This window comes from Pyxicephalus adspersus, chromosome 10 (genome assembly GCF_032062135.1).
Source record: "Pyxicephalus adspersus chromosome 10, UCB_Pads_2.0, whole genome shotgun sequence".
In the NCBI taxonomy this organism is placed as follows: Eukaryota; Metazoa; Chordata; class Amphibia; order Anura; family Pyxicephalidae; genus Pyxicephalus; species Pyxicephalus adspersus.
The window spans coordinates 34,666,806-34,685,443 of record NC_092867.1 but is presented as its reverse complement, the minus strand read 5'-3'; the positions used below and the strand labels follow the sequence as shown (position 1 = coordinate 34,685,443).

The 18,638-nt window shown below is 38.4% G+C and overlaps 1 protein-coding gene across 8 annotated transcripts in view; it reads left to right on the top strand.

Annotated features, from left to right (window-relative positions):
* Positions 1-18,430, top strand: part of SEC31B (SEC31 homolog B, COPII coat complex component) — a 52,231-nt gene extending 33,801 nt beyond the window's left edge. The window contains exons 21-27 of one of the 8 annotated variants that reach the window (XM_072424842.1): positions 4,141-4,473; positions 5,133-5,171; positions 7,851-7,903; positions 10,208-10,351; positions 10,446-10,565; positions 13,219-13,290; positions 14,218-18,430. In XM_072424842.1, the coding sequence (XP_072280943.1) occupies positions 4,141-4,473; positions 5,133-5,171; positions 7,851-7,903; positions 10,208-10,351; positions 10,446-10,565; positions 13,219-13,290; positions 14,218-14,397 (941 nt within the window). In that variant the 3' untranslated portion in view covers positions 14,398-18,430. Of the gene's footprint in view, positions 1-4,140; positions 4,474-5,132; positions 5,172-7,847; positions 7,904-8,021; positions 10,352-10,445; positions 10,566-13,218; positions 13,291-14,217 lie in introns of those variants that run through there. The other 7 variants (XM_072424841.1, XM_072424845.1, XM_072424844.1 and 4 more) reach the window with 7 other exon arrangements.
* Positions 18,431-18,638: the final 208 nt, after the last annotated feature.

The following is an 18,638-nucleotide window of genomic DNA, read 5'->3' as shown; positions in this document are numbered from 1 at the left end:
CAATGAAGGAGAGCAGCACAGACTAATCTTGTACCTAGTCTTGCATTCTTTGCACTAAACATTTTAAAGTAAATGGTGCATTTGTCATGGTGGCAGCCTTGTTCATTTTATACTGGTCAGGAAAAAGAAGGGGAGAGGTCCGGCATTCTATAATCCCCACTTGGCTGTGAGGGGCAGTCTGATAAGGTGGCTGCTAGGTATGTAGTTGCAGTTTATTTAATCCAGCATTCTGGCAGACCCGTCCAGAATCATGCGGTTTAGCTTTTTGTTAATAAAGATTAGCGAACGACTTTCATTGCAGGTGCCACTTCTTTTATGTGCAATGTAACTTTGAAAGAATATTTTAAAACATGTATTACTGTCTGATTTAGAAGAATGTAGTTTTTAATCCCTTAAAATTCTTCTACTTGAGCAAGCTGTGCCCTTTTTACCATTTAATTCTCCTATAATTGCTTTTGCTTGCTCGGCGTAGGCGCTTAGTAGCATCATTTCTGCATGAGGTCTGTCACTCTTTGTCTGCTATGCATTTAGATCGCTGAAAGACTGGTGGCAGGTGGGTGGGGAACTGGTCACATCTCAAGTGCTTAATCCGCCAACTGTTGCCAAACACTCCAGTGGCTGTGGGAGATTTCTGCAGGTCCTTGATGTGGTTTTGTTTGAACACAATTCTCCTATGTTGGTTCTTTGTGCCCACTCTTTACAAGGGGATGGAGGTATAATAGCAGTAGGGAAATAGGTTTCTCCTGGCCTGTGACTTCCAGGCTGCAGACAAGTGTATTAATGAGAGAACTTCTCTGTCCTTGTCTGCTTGACTTTCTGAAAGATGCGTTTTTTTTTTTTTTGTTCTTATTTTTTTTAAATAACTCTGAAGCAAATTGGATACATAAATAACTACACATATTGAGGATGACTAAAATGTTTTTAGCATAAATAATAGCAATAAATGCATTGGCGGCTGGAGCTCTGATCTCCCATATAGCTTTGGTATTGCCTTCTATGAAGTGGTAGACTACTTGCCATGTAGACAGCTATCAGACGTTCTCAGTTGTGGACATTAAACTGCAGAGGGCTTTGACACAGTTAAGAAATCAAAGCCTCTAGATTGTTCTCTGCTCACATATTTGCATGATGTTATTACAGAGTTGGAAAAAAAACTCACAATAGTCATGGGTTCCCTGAGCTTGGTCCCAGACTGCACGCAGGCAACTATTTGCTTTCTAATTGCAACATACTAAAATACAAAAACATGGAATTCAGTTGTACATGCACAATGCTTGTAAAACAGCACTTTTTCTGTATTATTAAGCAGGTAGGTTGGTAACCATTTTAAATGCATCTTATTTATTAACCAAACTACAAACCATAGTATTTGTATTTTGCCCAAAAATAAATTATCCCTTGCAAAGTTGAACCTCAACGTTTTCACATGCTACATTTTAACCTTTAAATGTAGCTTCTTATTTCAGTTGCATCACACTGACATTTTTGTTGGTTGCACCAATGACCTCACTTTCTATGAAGGTATAAGCTAGAATAAATATAGTTCTATGCCACTGTCCAACCCAATGCCCCCTTATCTTAAATACCTAATTTACATGTTGCTCGCCCGGTACTACTTTCAAGTTGTACAAAATATATCCACTTCTGCAAAGACATTGGACCGCTAGAATTGGGTAGTTGGGCTGCATACACACATCATATGATTCTCGGCCGAGTGGCTGTTCGACGTCATTCATTGATACATCCTGGCTGATCCATGAAAGACAAATGACTGCATGGTGGTGCTCACTCGTTCTCCCTCCTCCCCTCTCTATAGAGCAGAACAGCTTTGTAAGTACTGCACTTGTTCTTGTATCTTTCAGTCTTTTGTCATTGGAAATATCCTTTGCCGCCACAATGCAACAAAACCAAAGGATGTATGTGACATTTAATTAATGAAGGATACAAAACCAAAACTCGTACAGTGCTGGCCAGCCATATATTGCTCCCCGCTCATCATTCCTGTACCTCAGAGAAGAAACTGCACCATACAATGCATCCTGTCAGTTACAGGGGGCCACTAACCCTCTTTGTCCCCCAAAATCTCTGCAATGGATACATCCAAAGAAATAGAATTCATGTGACAGATAGCCAAGAGGTAAATGTTCTTACTACTACATCTTCAGGTCCCAACATCCCCCCTTTCCTGAGATATTAGGGTTCACAGATGGAAAGTGGTCAGCTATATGTGACAGGGTAGCACGGTAGGACAGGTATAGTTTTTTGTATCTTGTGATGGCACTGTAGTGATGAAATTTTAGGCGGAATTAGCCACAAGTGTCCTCTACTTGCAGTTACGTTTCCCTTTTCCTACAGAGAAATTAGGGTTCATAGAGAGTAAGGGGATAGCTATGTGTAGTAGTATGATATGATGGGTACAAAAATTGATTGGGTGGACAAAAGGCATTTCCTACTGGCTCCCATATTTCTAGTTTCCAACATCCCTCCAGAGAAATTGAGTGTCACAGAAGGTAAGTGTCCAGCTGTATGTAACAAGCACCCCACCAGCCTCTCAGTCCCTTGTACCGCAGTGTCTTCAGAGTTGACTCAAGGCGGTAGTGAACGGTACAAAGCGTTTTCCCCGAGGCAGGTTTTTATGGCATGAGGAAGCAGTAACCGCAAGGCAATGGAAGTGGCCCACAGGGGTCCCTAAAAAGCAAACTTGGGAACCCTGGTCTTGAAATAACCCCCCCTTAATGTGAAAATATCCCTGTTTGTTAGGATTTTATATTTGAGACCCCGTATCTGGCAACTTGTTAAGATTAGGAAATTTGGTTTAGTAACGACTCTCAGGGTCTCCTGTGTACCCTGAAAATTTTACATTTCATTGACAATTGATGTAGGAGATATGAAGGTTTATACATGGGATAATGACAGCTGCATAGACACAGACACAGCTCTCATGCTGCTGCTGGGATTATCTCACAGTACAAGGTGGGCAGGGAGCAGACACGGCTGATTAGTGAGGTCTTTAGGACATGCCCACTCTCAGGGAGCTGACACTGAGCATGCTCAGGAAGGTCCCTCCCCTGGTAGCACGATCTCATAGAGAAACATAGAAGATGCACACCCCATCCCCTGCAAGACAACAAGCAGGGAGTGGGAATGAGGAGAGGCCGGATCTGGCAGCTCCGCGGGCCTTAAGTTGGGTACCCTTGGTTTACACTATTGTCAGAATTTGACTGTTCTCACCGTCCTGCCTGCAATTGATTTGAATCTTTTTCAAGGTCACGGGTTTAGAAAATTGTAAAACAGTTGGCTCAGCAGCTTGCTTTTTAAAAGGACAATTTACCATTGACTACCTTTACACATTTAATAGGACAGGCATTGTTTAAAACTATGTACACACACAATCTTTCCTGATCATTTCCAGGGACAGGTAAACAAACAAGCGCTGTAAACACAACACTGTTCAGCTTCATAGAGAAGAGAGGGGAGAATGATCAAATACCCCACTGTGTTCCCCTTCATAGGATGGCACTGAAATCTTCCCTGCTTGGTTCATTCTTCACTTGATTTGCCAGGACAGATCAGTGAAGAATGAACAGGTCAGGCAGTCAGGGGGATAGCATGTTAGAATTTTGCCTGAGATGAGCAGTTATCCAGCATGTGTACATAACTAAACTTGCATGGTATCCAGGTGTTTAAAAAAGGAAGGTCTTTTAGCTATGGGACAGTGGGCTCACATCCAACTGCACTTTATACGCATATGTTGGTATGTTTTCCCCCTTATGACAAGACAATCTCATTTGTTATGACTTAGTGTCAAAGTTGTAAAAACAAATTTACCCCTTTAAAGTGCTTAAAGTTATAAATGTAGTGAAGTAGATAAAATGGAAAGGTCTTCATGTAAACTTTTGACACCAAGGCAAAACCTTCTCACATAGGGCTTTGTGCCTGTGTGTACATTAGCCAATTCGAACATCTAAATGGGCAATCAAGGGGTCCGTTAAATGGATTTGTGGCAAGGGTTGGTTTTGAATATTACAGTATTTTATATGACCATTTGAATTTTGAGCATTTAAAACTGTTTTATTGTGTAAATATGTTAAAATGATTATATGTGTACTACAGTGACAATTTTGCTTTTTTTTCTTGCAGGATTTGTACAATGTCAACCATTCAACCAGACAGCCCAGATCCCAACATCTAGTAGTGTAACTCCATTACCATTAATACGACATTTACCACCAGCTGTTCCTATGAATGTACCTGTTGTCCCCGTTTCTTCTGGAACCATGTTCTTCCCTCAATCCTCCCACCATTCCTCACATGGGTCTATCGCTCAGCCAGCTTCAGGACCATCAACATTATTAAGTCAACCTCCAACACCGCCCACTATGACTGCCTCCCATCCTCCATTCAACTACCCAGTGGTGTTTGGATTTCACAGTGGACCAGGAGCTCCTGCTAATCTACCACCTCCTCCAACAGGTATGTCTCCTTGTTACAAACCAGAAAATAAGCCCAGACATAAAATAAGCAGAGTTTAGCTAATAAAAAACCTGGACCCTTTGCAGTAAGTATATGAAGAACAATGTGTATACAGAGGTTACTTTTAGTAAACACCCAATTTTAAAGTGGAATCAGAGCTAGAGACTGTGGAAGTTGATTGCAAGTTTTTACTTTTTTGTAAAATACAAACTTAAGCCACCCTATTGGTCAGTGAGGTGGATGTTTACACACAACAACCAATAGAAAGTCTTGGAAGCTGTGACAAATGGAAACAAGTTCATTTTTGAAGGAAACTTAACAATAGATGGTATACTGCAGTTAACCAATGGCTTTAGGCTTGCAAATATTATATTATAAAATTTTTCTTTTTCTTACACAGAAATACACAAATTGCAGATTTATATAGAAATACACATACCCCTCATATTACAAGAGAGTGGAGAGGAGGGAACATAAACTTGGCTGTAAATAGATAAATATAAAAATCTTGCAAATGATTATTTATTTGACAAAATAGTATTAAAAATTGATTTTTTTTCCCAGATTATTATTATTAAAGAAGTATTCTACAAAGCACTATAATGTCAAAGTTGGGTATACATGGTGCTAAATGTGTTGAATGATCTTTTAATTTCTAGGTTCTTTTCCCTGGCTGCAGAATAGGCAAGATGCAGCAGGTAAAGCTTTGCAGCATGGATAAATTACCTTTTGTGCTGCTTGTGTTGAGTGATTTGGCTTTATTAAAAGCTTGTTGTCTTATATTCATAGTTACATGGTAGGTTAGGTTGAAAAAAGACATAAGTCCATCACGTTCAACCATTAGGGAAATAAACAAATCCCAGATATAAAACCCTATAAGACATAGTGGGTCCAGAGGAAGACAAAAAAAACTTGCTTCGACAGGGGAAAAAAAATCCTTCCTGATTCCATGAGGCAACTGAATGTTCCCTGGATCAACAGTCACTGTTATCTTTACTTTAAAGCCTTAATACCCAGTTATATTCTGTGCTTCTAGAAAAACATCCAGCTTTTTCCTAAAGCAATCTTTAGTAGTTGCTGAAACTACTTCCTGAGGGAGCCGATTCCACATTTTCACAGACCTTACAGTGAAGAATCCCTTCCTTATCTGGAGCTTAAACTTCTTTTCCTTCAGATGCAGAGTGCCCTCTTGTTCTTTGTAATGATCTCAAAGTGAGTAGTGGAGACTTCTGGAGAGTTCTCTATATGGACCATTTATATATTTATACAGGGTGATCATATCCCCCTTAAAGGTGTCTTCACAAGGGAGAATAGATTCAGTTCAGCTAATCTCTCCTCATAGCTGAGCTCCTCCATTACTTTTATTAGTTGCCCTTCTCTGCACTCTCTGCAATTCCACAATGTCCTTTTTGTGAACTGGTGCCCAAAACTGGACTGCATATTCCAGATGTGCTCTGACCAATCCTTTGTACAGGGGCAGGATAATGTCTCCACCTCTTTTAATACAAGAAAGTACTTTACTAGCTTTAGATATTGCAGCTTGGCATTACATGTGATTATTAAGTCTATGATCTACCAGAACCCCCAGATCATTTTCCAATTCTGACTCCTCCAAATGTATTCCCCCTAGACAGAATGAAGCATGCATGTTGTTAGCCCCAATTCTATTCCACTGTCTACCTGTTTACTTACTTACTTTACAACTTTACATTTCATTTAGACTGTATACCACCATTAGGGTATTACTTTTGTGACCTGGTTTACTATTTGTAGGAAGATGAATTTGTTGATTATTGATTGTGTATGTCCATTATTTAAAGAGGTGACATCGTGTAGGCCTAGTACACGAAGGTTGATTATCGATTCTGATCTGTTGTACAATCCAATCTAAATGGAAATCGGCAGTTGACCGATCGCTGGCGACTGATTTAGATGTGTTTGGTACACAAGAATAATCAATAAAATCCGAGCCAAATTCCAATCACTTTTTGTTGACAGTTGATTACCAATCAGAAAATTGATCTAGTCAAGAAATGATAGCTGAGCTGATTGTGTGTTCTGACCCTTTAGAGTTTGCTTTTGCCATACAAAGTAAAACAACAAGTTCACTTTAATGTTAGCCCCATCTGCTTCTCATGCCTAACTTGCCTTAAGTCTCCTCAAAGCACCAGAACTCAAGACAATCCGCAAGGGAGTAAAGGAATAAGCATACGCTCTTCCCCTGGGTTGGTTTTCAATACGCTGGTAAAAGTGGAAGTAAAAGATATTCTGCAGTTGTAAAACAGTCTTAAACACACTTTTTTGTAGAATACAGTAAAGCTGGAATCCTAGCAGCTTTTATTTCTGTTTCGGATTCAGACTTTCCTGTCCTAGGACAACCTTATCACTGTGACCTTAAATGGGAAGAAATCTCTCTGGATAGCTGCAAAAACCTGCCAGGGGGGTTCCTATGGTTTCCATGGTATTTTAACACTAAAAAAGTAGTAAGTTCAAGCAAATGAGAACTGAAAACAATATTATTATTAAACAGGATTTATATAGCGCCAACATATTATACATTGCTGTACATGGAATAGGGGTTGCAAATGACAGACCAATAATGAGGGACCCTGCCCCGAGGAGCTTACAATTTAGGAGGATTACATGCTAAATATGTAATTATGGAGCCAAAACACATGCATTGGAATTGGATCTGATATTAATTTTCTAAAAGGCATTGACCACTGAAAATGGTGTTTTGCTTTGATTTGGCTTTTATTATTATTTATCGGCATTTGTAGCATGTCTTATTATCTGTCATTAAAACAAGGAAATCAATATCTACTATTGGATCACATGTATCAGGAGACTTGTTAGTTGGAGCTTAAAGCTGAGTCTTCTGTCTGTTCCTAAATTCTTTAGCTTGAAGTCTGTTAAACATTTTGCTTATGCTTTAGCTTTTATGTTATGCAGGCGCTGCACAAGCTTTGAATTTTGAATCCTTGCAAATGTATTATAATGAATGATCATAATATGTTTTTATGTTTATAATATGAAAAACAATAGCTGAATGGCACTCTCTCTTAAACCAGTTGGGGATGTTGGGAGTGCTACACGCACCAAAAAATTAATTGAAGACCACAAGTCATGTGTAGTGCACTCTATTATTCTGCTCTCCTCTACTAAAGCTTCCCTTTTCTGTATTTATGGGTAATTCCAACTTTACAAAATGGCAGCCAGAAGTTGTGTAAATACAGCAGCAGCCAAGTACAAAGGAGGGGGTGTAAAGACTTGCTGTTCCTAACTACACATTAGTATAAACAAGAATCACATATACTTTTTTACACATTAATATACTGCATTCATCATTATTTACCTCTTGTCTTTCTTATTAGCAGGAGAACATGAAGGTTGGGCTGATTTACTGAAAGCTGGTGTGCAACGGAAAAAGGTAATAGGGCAGCTCAAGCTTTTCTCAAGTGGTTAGGGCTGAGAGATTGAGCACTGATGTGTACTAGTTGCTTGTCACACTTGCATGCTCTGACTTCTTTTCATCTTTTTCGGTGTAGAGAAAGAACCTTCCTGTTGCTGCTCCTACTTTGCAAAGCCACATGGTACTCCAGTCTTCAGTTGGTTCCTGCCTCCTTGACTACAGTTATCTAGATACCTCCTCCCACCAGCTATTTGGATTACATAAGTACCTTAGTAGTAGCCTTTAACCCCAAGCTTAGTTTCTTGCCACGTGGTCGCACAATGTCAGGTTCTAGACACTGGAGTAGTCCTGTAAAGTTACAGTAAGATCCTTTTTTAAGTATACGGAAGGTCACAGGTCCCAGCTCTGTGTGTTATGATCATACCCTTGGTACTGCTTTCTACTGATGCATCTTGGTATTGAAATGAGTTATCCTGGGCTTTAGACAAGTATTTTGTTTGCTAAAGTCAAATTCTACTGCAGATGACCGTGTAACCTGAAGGTGTCCAATGTCCTTCAATGGACTTCAAGAAATGGATTTTACGTTAAGTTCTTCAAAAAAATCTTCTTCATGCTTTTACATTTTTTTTATATGAATAGTCATTTCCAAACAGATGCATGTAAAGATTTTTGTTTTTTTCTTTTTTAAAAGGTCCTTTACTGAGCAATGGTGTTCTAAAAGATACAGTTTTTATGGTTTTGTCCTCTGATTCCCTGCTTTTAGTATTTGAGCATTGAGCATGCTGGCACCCAGTTGTCTGCTTGTTTTTAAGTCTGACTGAAACCACTGACACCAAAAATTAGCTTTCAATCCAGGAAATTAGAATTGTTTAGATGAGTTTAGCAATGGCAGATTTCATAATCTTAGTCCACTTTAAGTAAACTTCAATCAAACTGATTAATACATAGTTAAATGACACATGTTTGTTTTATTTTTCTGATGTAATACATTTTGTTCAACCACACTTTTGGTTTACTCACCCACCCCACAATCTATAGCTAGAATGGTGATACAACTGTTGGCTATTGCAAACCTGCCTGATCTTTTCTTAAGTGAAGAACAAAAATAAACACACTGCTTAATAAACATGAAAATAAACACTATTTCAGTAAAATGGAATGCAAACCTGAGAATATATTTTCTTATACCTTCTTCATTTGAATAAAGAACCAACATCTCTAGGTACTATATACTTTTTCTGCAAAAAATGATAACAATTTTTTTCTGTAGCTTCAGTGTAACAAAAGGGTTTACAAGTTAGAACAAACTATCAGGATTTGGTTATATCAGCAGAAGCTCTTCAACCAAGAATCCTGCATTTTTTCCTGCACAATGAGTAATTAGTTCATTTTAGCCCTGCAAAGATCATGGCTGTTAGTGCTTCCTGTGGAAGAAATCCCCAGTAAGCCACCCTGTTGAAGATGCTCAGGGTATCCTTTCACTGTGGCCTTCATCCTTCCCCTGTGCTCTCACACATTAAAGCTTTTGGCTTTCTTAGAAGGCCTGGCTGGGAATCAGCTACAGGCTCAGCTCACTACAACAGGATTAGCTCCTCGTTAAAACTTTCTCCTTTTGATGTGGTCTTGTTGGAGGGAATCTGTCCTGTCTATGTGGCTTAGCCAAAGCAGAATAAAGTGCTCCTATTCCAATCTCACTCATGCCATAGGACTTTTATATTTTGTCTCATCTTACTACTTCTGGAATGTCAGCATTATAATGTAATTTGCTGCACTTTAATCTCTATATTAATGGCTTCTGCTCTTGTGAAGAAAGTTCAAAGTTAGCGTATTCTCAGTTTGATGTGGAATGATATAAATGTCTGGAATACATTTCAATGCACAGGAAGCTGGCATAGTGTGCTTTCCTTTTGCATGCATAATAAAGAAAGGTTAATAATTGATGAAACCACCATTATTGTCACTTTTCATCCTTCTAAGGTATGTGAGAGTTTGGCTTTATATATTCAGAGCAGTATATACAGAGGAAGCATTTAACCTAGGCTTGTAAATGGTAGTCTAAAGAGCATCTGACTCACAAAGCAGCAACAAAGCATTTAATAAATTTGAAGCTGATTCTTGAACCTTTAAAGCCCTGCCAAATTCTAAATGCACTGGTTGCTTTAAACAAGCTTTTAGCATGCTTCTACTAGGTTTATTATGTTAAAAACTTGAGTCAGAGCCCCTATTAAGAACTGGGTTTAGCACTGACTGAAGTTAAGAACCTCACCAAATCCTTAAAAATGTATAAAATAACCTTTGTGTTTTTTTTTTTCCCCCCTTTAGCCGAGTGCTTTTGTTCCTCCTGCTCCTATCACTGCTCCAGTAATGAGCCTACCCACTGAACCTGACCCTCTCCAGCCTCACCTAAGCAGCAGTCAGGACCTAGGTCAGTCACCCCCTGGTGCTCCTAAAGAAGCAAACGTGCAGGTAAAAACTAACCCGGACACAGAGCAATTTCTTTTTAACTGCTTTCTCATAAATAAAGCCGTTGAGATTTTGTATTGATAATTTTGTATTTCAGAGTTTGCATCAGCTGCCTGTAGAAAAAATAGAGAAGAAAGAATTACCTGCAGAGCATCTACCTCTCCAGAGAACATTCAGTGGGCTTGTGCAGCGCTGCTCTTCAGTGGCATCAGACCCAGTATGTCTTTTTTACCCTTTAATACTTTAAAAGTATAGTCAGTGAGGGCCGACTTTGCTGACCATCTCAAAACGTCCTTGAATTGGGTCAGTGACTCAAAGTACTCAGAACAGGTGATCCAGCCAAGCAGCTAGCATTTTCAGAATGTGATGTCTAAAGGTATCCACAAGCCCAGGTTTCTAGTAACACACATGAAACTTTTTAAGTTTAATGTAAGCACTGCAATAATTAAGGATATGAGATATATTCTATTAATTTTTATTTTAATATGCTACAAAATGGGGTTTTACAGTTTCTTTTAAATTTACATTTTTACAAGCAGAGCAGCATGTTATGGAACTGACCTAACAAGCAGCACATATTTTCCTTGGTCCCACTTTCAGGTATGCAGGAGCCTGCAGCTCACCCCTGCAGTGCTACCTCAGACTGACAGTGCTCCGGCTAACACTGCCAAATGTAGAAGAAAGGGAGTTCTTTGCTCTGTGTATGGCATGCAAAGTCATAAACTAAACCTCACAGAGGACTGCTGCTTCTTCACTAGCTGTGGCCAAACTGATTAGGGGGGTGTAGGGAAGGTAGGATTGTTCAGCATGTGTGTACAGCATTTAACTAAATCCATGAGTAAAGATTCACTTTAAGTACTTTCCAGGCCCAGATGTTTATCTGCCCATTTTTTTCTGTTAGAGTTTGGTGTACAGCGAATTTTTAGCACTTAATAATTAGTAATGTCTGAGATCTTACACATTCTGGTAGCAGCTTGTACCTGACAAATAAAGGTGCGTACACACTTCCAATTTTTATCGTTCCAATCGAACGACGAACGATCGATTGGGCAAAAAATCGTTCGTAAAAAAGTAACCAACGACGCCGACGAACGAGTAAAGTCGCTGGAAACGAACGATCGGATTGGACGACGATCGTTGAACATCGTTCGTGTGTACGGTCGTTCGTTGATCGTCCATGGGCTGAGCATGCGTAATGAACGAACGTTCGTTCACTTTCCTGTCGTGCACATAGTTCCTCTATCGCTTAAACGATCGTATCTATTGTGTGTACAATATCTACGAACGATCGTGTCGTTATCTCTATGTGCAGGATCGGTGCTATACGATCGTTCGTGTATATCGTGCAGGAACGTTCGTCGTTCGTTTTCCGACGATAATAATTGGAAGTGTGTACGTAGCTTAAGCAAGACTTACAGGAGTCAGCATTTTCATGACCCCTGATGAGTTTCAGCTTGTCATTCTCCAGTCATTCTCCAGCCCAAATGCCAATTTAATGAGTAGGTAGGGCATCATATTACAATACATCTAATAAATACTATTGGAAATGCTTCTGCTTTTATATTTGAAATGGAGTCTAGTATAACGGGGATATCATTAGGCTGGCTAATCTATAGAGTTGCCTGAGGAAAGGGTGCCTAGGTAGATCAGCAGGAAGTATGTGCCTTAGCAGAATGAATAATAATGTCTCAGCACGAAGAATAGCTTGCAATAAATGGAGACAAAAGCTGGAAGTGAATATACGTGTACTTGGGCCCCTAGACTAAACAGAATGTAATCATTGAAAACTGGTCGTGCCTCATTTTATGTGTACAATATCTCCCATTCACAAGAAACATCTGTTTCAGGACCGAGGTTAGGAAAGCATAATAGTGTTTGTGAAAAGGTATTCTGCTCAATTGTTTTATATAAGCTTTTGTATTATCCGTTCAATTTCAGAAGAGTTTAGTACAAACTGCTCCTTAAAGAAACCAAGCATACTAACTGCCTGATGTTAAAAAGCCATATCCTGTGTATATCTTACCCATTACTTCTGCTACTTTATGTAGTTCAACCATTTATTTTTATTTTAAATCTGCAGTTTGTAACTTTTTTTGATTTGTGTTTGGAGACACTGTGTTACGGCCATATAGTTTACTATAGTAGTGTATTTCTTTATGCGGCTTACCTCTGCACACCCAGACGGAGGTTTAATTTTACCATGCTCAAAGATATAGTTTTCTTATTTTCTTCTGCAAAGCACTATCATTACCAATGGTATCGCAACCTTTACACTATTATATGAAACAAAGCCATTGGATTTGATTACCCCACAAAATAAATAACCTATGCAGCTAGTTAATGTTTTCCTCAGAGAAAATGGAATGGTGCTTCTTCTGGCACAGCATTTATATTAACATATTGGTATGCACGTCAACAGCCAAAAGAAATGCCATTTTATATTTTAACCTCTTTAATTTAAAAACTATTCAGCAACCATTTGACTTTAGATGGGTACACTAAGCAGTTGCAATATCCAGCAAACTCCAGTTTGCTTTGGCAATCAGGAAACCTTGACTGTAATCAGATAATGTTGCTGTACTAAAATAAAAAACATACCCTGGCCAAACCATTATATCACCTCAGGGTCCCCAAGCACAGCCTCATATTGTAAAAGTACTATAGTCAGTAACTGTGAGAAACTTTTTTTTTATTTGATGACCCACTAGATCCGAAGTAGCTAATAAAATGGTCTGCTGAGGTTGGGGAGATGTTGTAAAATTGTGTTTAAAAAGTTGAAAACTGGACACGCTCAATATGTTTAATGTTAGTTCTCAATGCATGGTATGACTGCGTATTGTATATTGTTTTTTGTTTTGTTTTTTCTTCAGAAAACTAAAAGAAAACTTGAGGATGCTTTGCAAAGGTTGGAGTGTTTATATGACAAGTTGAGAGAAAACTCTGTAAGTATGCAATGCTGTGAAACTTAGATGATTTCTGTGTCTTGGGGGGGCATTTAAAAAGCAGCAGAATGACTTTACCATGGCAATACTTCTGCTTTAAACAAACCAACATTTTTTTATTGCATTTATAAGCAGTGGTGAGCTGTGTAGTTTATAAGTGGTGTGTTTAGCACTGGGACTACAAAGCCAACAGAGCACTTTTCTTCTGACAGACAAAGCAGAAAAAAAGAAGAGCTTAGATTGTCACCTTTTTAATATTGTATAATGCTCTTTACTGTGCTGTCACTTTACAAACACTGGGGGAATGAAATATAGAAAATAAACTTAGTAAAAGCTGGTACTGATAAAAAAAAATGGCTTATTCTTTAATTGCTTTTTTCCCCCTAACTTTTTCTATCACATGATCTAAATGTTACTTCAGAGCACTGACCCACCATGCTAGTTTTCAGATTTTTAGATCTACTTTACCTGCACTAGCTTGCTTTTTGTCTGACTTCACACTCTGTCTTGCCTTGAAATTCTTGTAGACCTCGTGTATAACAAGCACATCTGTATTTTCTTGTTGTTTTTAAGCCTTGATGCTAAAAAACTGCCTAACCAGTTGGCCATTTCTTCCTTAGGCACTTATTGTTATTTCTGTAAATGTTAAAGGCAAAACCTTGCTTATATAAATATCATATACAATAAAAGGTATAGGAAAGAGGGGCGTTTTTGGGGTGCAAATAAATTCATGTTTACTTCAAAATGTATCATGAAACTAAATATGAATTAATTTGCGTGCCATAAAACGCCCCTCTTTATTTTATCTTTTCTTGTATATGATATTTTTAAAAAAACCTAAAAAAATTATAAAAAAAAAACACTTGTATACAACCAAAATAAGCCTTTAAATAAATGCCTTTATTGTTGTCCATTTTTTTCTTCCAGCTTTCTCCACATATATTGGCTGGACTACATGAAATCGCCCATTGCATGGAGAGCCAAAATTACCAGCACGGGCTTGTTGTCCATGCACAGGTTGTCAGCAGCAGCAACTTTAGTGAAGTCTCCGGTTTTATGCCCATTTTGAAAGTCCTTATGACTATTGCCAGCAAGTTGGGTGTGTAGAACCAGAAATCCTTGTGGACAATACTATGGTTTGGTTTCCCATTTTGGCACAGGCGCAGCTCTCTTGCTCTCTACATACCATGTGTACGCTCAGATACATACATGTAAGCTGTGCACTGCATCCTTCTACAGCTTCTTCCCTTCCTTTTTTTCTGTTTTTTTTTTGTAAGCTCAACCACAATCAACATAGAGCCATCTTAAACCAAAGATGGCCTTGCGTATCAGCCATAACAGCTGTGCCTTGTTTGTGCCAATTAACTACACAAGGCTGTACATCAGATCATGAAAGGAACATCCTTTAAAGACTGCTGTCCTATCACAAGACAATCTGTGTGACCTTTTCTCATATGTTTGGTATAAAACTTCATACTTATGTGAAAGGATATTTGAAGACGTGACTAGTTACTCAACAGCTGATTTTTATCACGCTATACAGGGCTTTTGTTTGATTTAGGTTCTTGGTGTGGCTTTAGCTAACTCTATGCATTATTATCGAAGAACTCCACCTGAAATTGCTTAGCTTAAGAAGGATGATGGGGTGATTTGTAGTGTGTAAAATAAACCAATCTGCAGCCCAGTTGTAGACATCTGGCTCTGAGGTTCCTCCCTGTAGTCCTTATCCTTTGTCACTCATCCTGGTAGTGCCTGTCAGTACTACATCAGGCTCATTCACTATATTGGGTTATCCTATGATACACTAGTGAGCAGACTGCTAGAGAACTTCACACAGGAGCTGCAGCAATCAACAATATACGTAGAATGCCCTTGGAATAAAGTCTACAAATATTGAAAAATATTCCAATTCCTGCTTTCAATTTCATATTGGTAGAGAAATGCTATGCCCCTCCGCATAAGGAAGGTCTTTGGATTTTTTTAAAAATGATATTTGCTGCTTAAACATTTATAATCTGCCGTATTTTTTATTATTAATTTCAGTCTTATTTAATATCATGGTGTGCTTGTACTATAATGAAAATGCTCAGGTAGCTACTATAGTGTCCTTCGTTTAAATTTTTTGTGTTATTTAATATGTAATGGAAGCACAATATACTAAATAAATAGACAATGAAAAGGGTGCAGTGGGTGTCAGACCTGCAGTTTTTTAGGAACCAGATATTTCAGTTTGTGTTTTACATATATCATTGCAGTGTTGGGTACTAGTACAAGTGGATATATATATATAAAGAGAGAATATCTGTCACACAGGAATGCCTCTATTATAGGTGAGAATTTACATATTTTTTTTTATATTTGCATTGGCGAGGTTTATCCTATTTCAACAGATATTCAGACCATATACTACACTAACCTTTCTATATTAAAATGACAAGACAATCCTGATATGACATTTTAGTTGTAGGTGGGGTGTATCAGGCTGGGCCTTTTTGGCTTCCGCTTATATCTTGGAGGCACCAGCAATAAGATCTCTTGCCTTTTTTACTAGTTATGTTCTTTCCCATCATGGAGGGTGTACTATTCTCCATCTGCGTTATCTGGAAAACAATTAATTTAAAAATTTGGAAAGACAGAATAAAAATTCCTCTTAGTGGTCACAGCAAGTGTACGGCTCACATACCTCTATGTAGTGATCTCCAATACAGATAAAACCAACCTCCAATATCTACCAAAAACTCACTTTAGTACTTTGGTGCTAACTGCCTAATAAAGTTGGAAGGTTTATAAAATAGTATTTATAAAGAATGTGGTGATCTCACCCCGTTGTAATTGCAGTCCTGAGACCTGTGCTACTGCTTGTGCAAACCCAGAAATACAGACACTGACCACTTTGTATTAAGATGAGCTGCCAAACGGATCTTGCTAGAAGGAATGCCAGTAAAGATTCTCATTTATCTAGCTAGCTGTGGGCCTATGGTAAGGCTACAGACACTAGATTTTTCATACAATCATTTATAATTATCTGGAGGTAAAATATGGCACAAGTAAGAGTGTTCCACAACGCTGAGGACATTGGTAGTTATCAGCTGTGTTTGGATTACTAACTACTGCCTAATTGTTAACTCTGTTGATGTACCTGCAACATGGCGCCATCCTCCTGTTCTTCCCTCTCAACAACAGGCGACCCGGCAAAAAGAGGTTTAGTGTTTATATATAGTGATGGCTCCTAAACTGGCAATGGTAATAGAAGTTGTGTACTAAGCATAAATTTCTACAGTTCTGCACGCACAACTCCACCCCACCACATTATTTCTTCAAGCGCAAGATTACCCCAGCACAACCCACCCCAATTCACAGCTGAGGAGTTTCAAGTAGTTTTTGGTCAGAAATTCCAGAGTTTTCCGGAGCAATATAAACATTAATTTATCACATGCTGAAATGTTCTGATTTTTTGGCAATCTCTGCATTGAAGCACCATTCAGATTTAATGGTGCCTAATATATATGGGGGTACAGGCTTTAGCCCCCTGTGCAATCCCAACAGTAGAATGATGTTTGATGCAGTTGATTCAAGGGAGTAGTTCCCTATAGAATCTTGTCTAGTTTAGATTTTTCTGGAAAGCATTTCTAATACAGTTCCATATAAAACATTTGGCTTTTATTTGGATTCCAACAGTTTATACTAACTTTGGTTGTCTATTTACACCACTAAAATCTGTATTGAAAAGTCACATATGTCCAAAATATCCATTGGAGGGTTGTCATTGGTTGTATTACTAAATAAAACTGGTCAAACATGAGATCTGGTTTTCTGAGGTTGCTTCTGATATTGCTCTTCATATTTCCTTGTTACATAAACATGATTATGTTGACACTGAGGACTCAAAACAGTGCAGTAACCCACAGCAAATGTGACTTTGTAAAAAGTCCTACATGGGTAGATCAAGCTGCCCTACACATCTTCCTAAAGGTGTCCAGCCTTGTCTATAACAAATTCCAGCATTCACTGTCTTGGCCAAAGCTGATGGATACTCTTGTTTGGTACTCACATGGATCCTCCATATCATAAAATATTTAGATAGATGCTGTCAATAAATGGCTAAATATATTGGTGGTGATCCTGTCCTATAATGATTGTATGTTCTTCCTTGAGTTCAGATTGATATTCTGAACAGATGTCAGTCTTGAAGATCAGAGAAGGTTCTCACACTGAGCATTTTCCAGCACGCAAGGTGATCTATAATCATCTCCGTCATAGACACTATTTGTCTCTGTACATAAAACTCCAAAATTGTATTTGACGCCCCTGGGCAACACTACCATGCTATTAAATAAAGCCGTAATTGTGCTTATGGATGGTTTCCTGCTTAACTAATAAACTTATCCTGAACTACATGTATGCTTTTTACTCTGTGCCCTTGTGGCTATGAAGGGATTATCTCCAGCAGGCTTGCAGTTAATGCAAACACTTGAAAATCCTTCTAACATGCTAATAGATAGGGATTACCTGGATTTGTCATGGTAGATCATTGCAGGCCATGAAAGCATTTTTAGACCAGAGGCAATAAACTTTCCTAAGTGTAAAGTCCTATTAGATCCCATTTAACTTCATTCAATACTAGGTTACATCTGGATCTTCACCCCTCTTTTCTCATCTTGCTCCAGGATTTCCCACCTAGTTGCAAAAATATATTTATTTTATGGACCAGTGATCGTTTGGTTCAATTTTATTATATTTTTTTTAAAAAAGAAACCTGCTCTTAGAGAAAACATGGAGGCTGTTGCTTACCTTCCTTCTTAAAGTGCTTTGTGCTTGGCTTTCATTCTTAGACAGTCTCTTCTGTGTTTTTAAAGGCACCCAAAATACGTATGCAGATCAAGAGTTTTGATTTTCTGACCTGCATAGTTCTTCCAGGTCAGTATTGAAGGCTGGTGCAGCCAGGCAGTTGGTATTGTTAGAAGCTCAGCAATGGCATTTCCTGTATTTATCTCCATACAGGTTTCCCTTACTTTCCTTCAAAGCAAAGTGCCTCATTTGTGAACCTTTCCTTCTACATCAAGCTTTTATGAGCAAGTGTATGTTTGTTCATTATAACATGGTGTACTTTCATTTCCAAAATAAATTTGCTTTGCCTAAATGTTTGTTTTGAATTCTTTAGAACACAATTAGCATTTTTTAACGGTTCACATAGAAGACCTGCATATTCTTTATCTCTGAAGCCTTTGAATGGGTAATACTAGCACCAGATATTTGTATAGGTACTGAATTTCAAAAGAGGCTGTTCACATGTATTGGAAAAAGGAAGTTTTGTCAGATTCCTTAACCATGATCTGGGTAATTGGCCC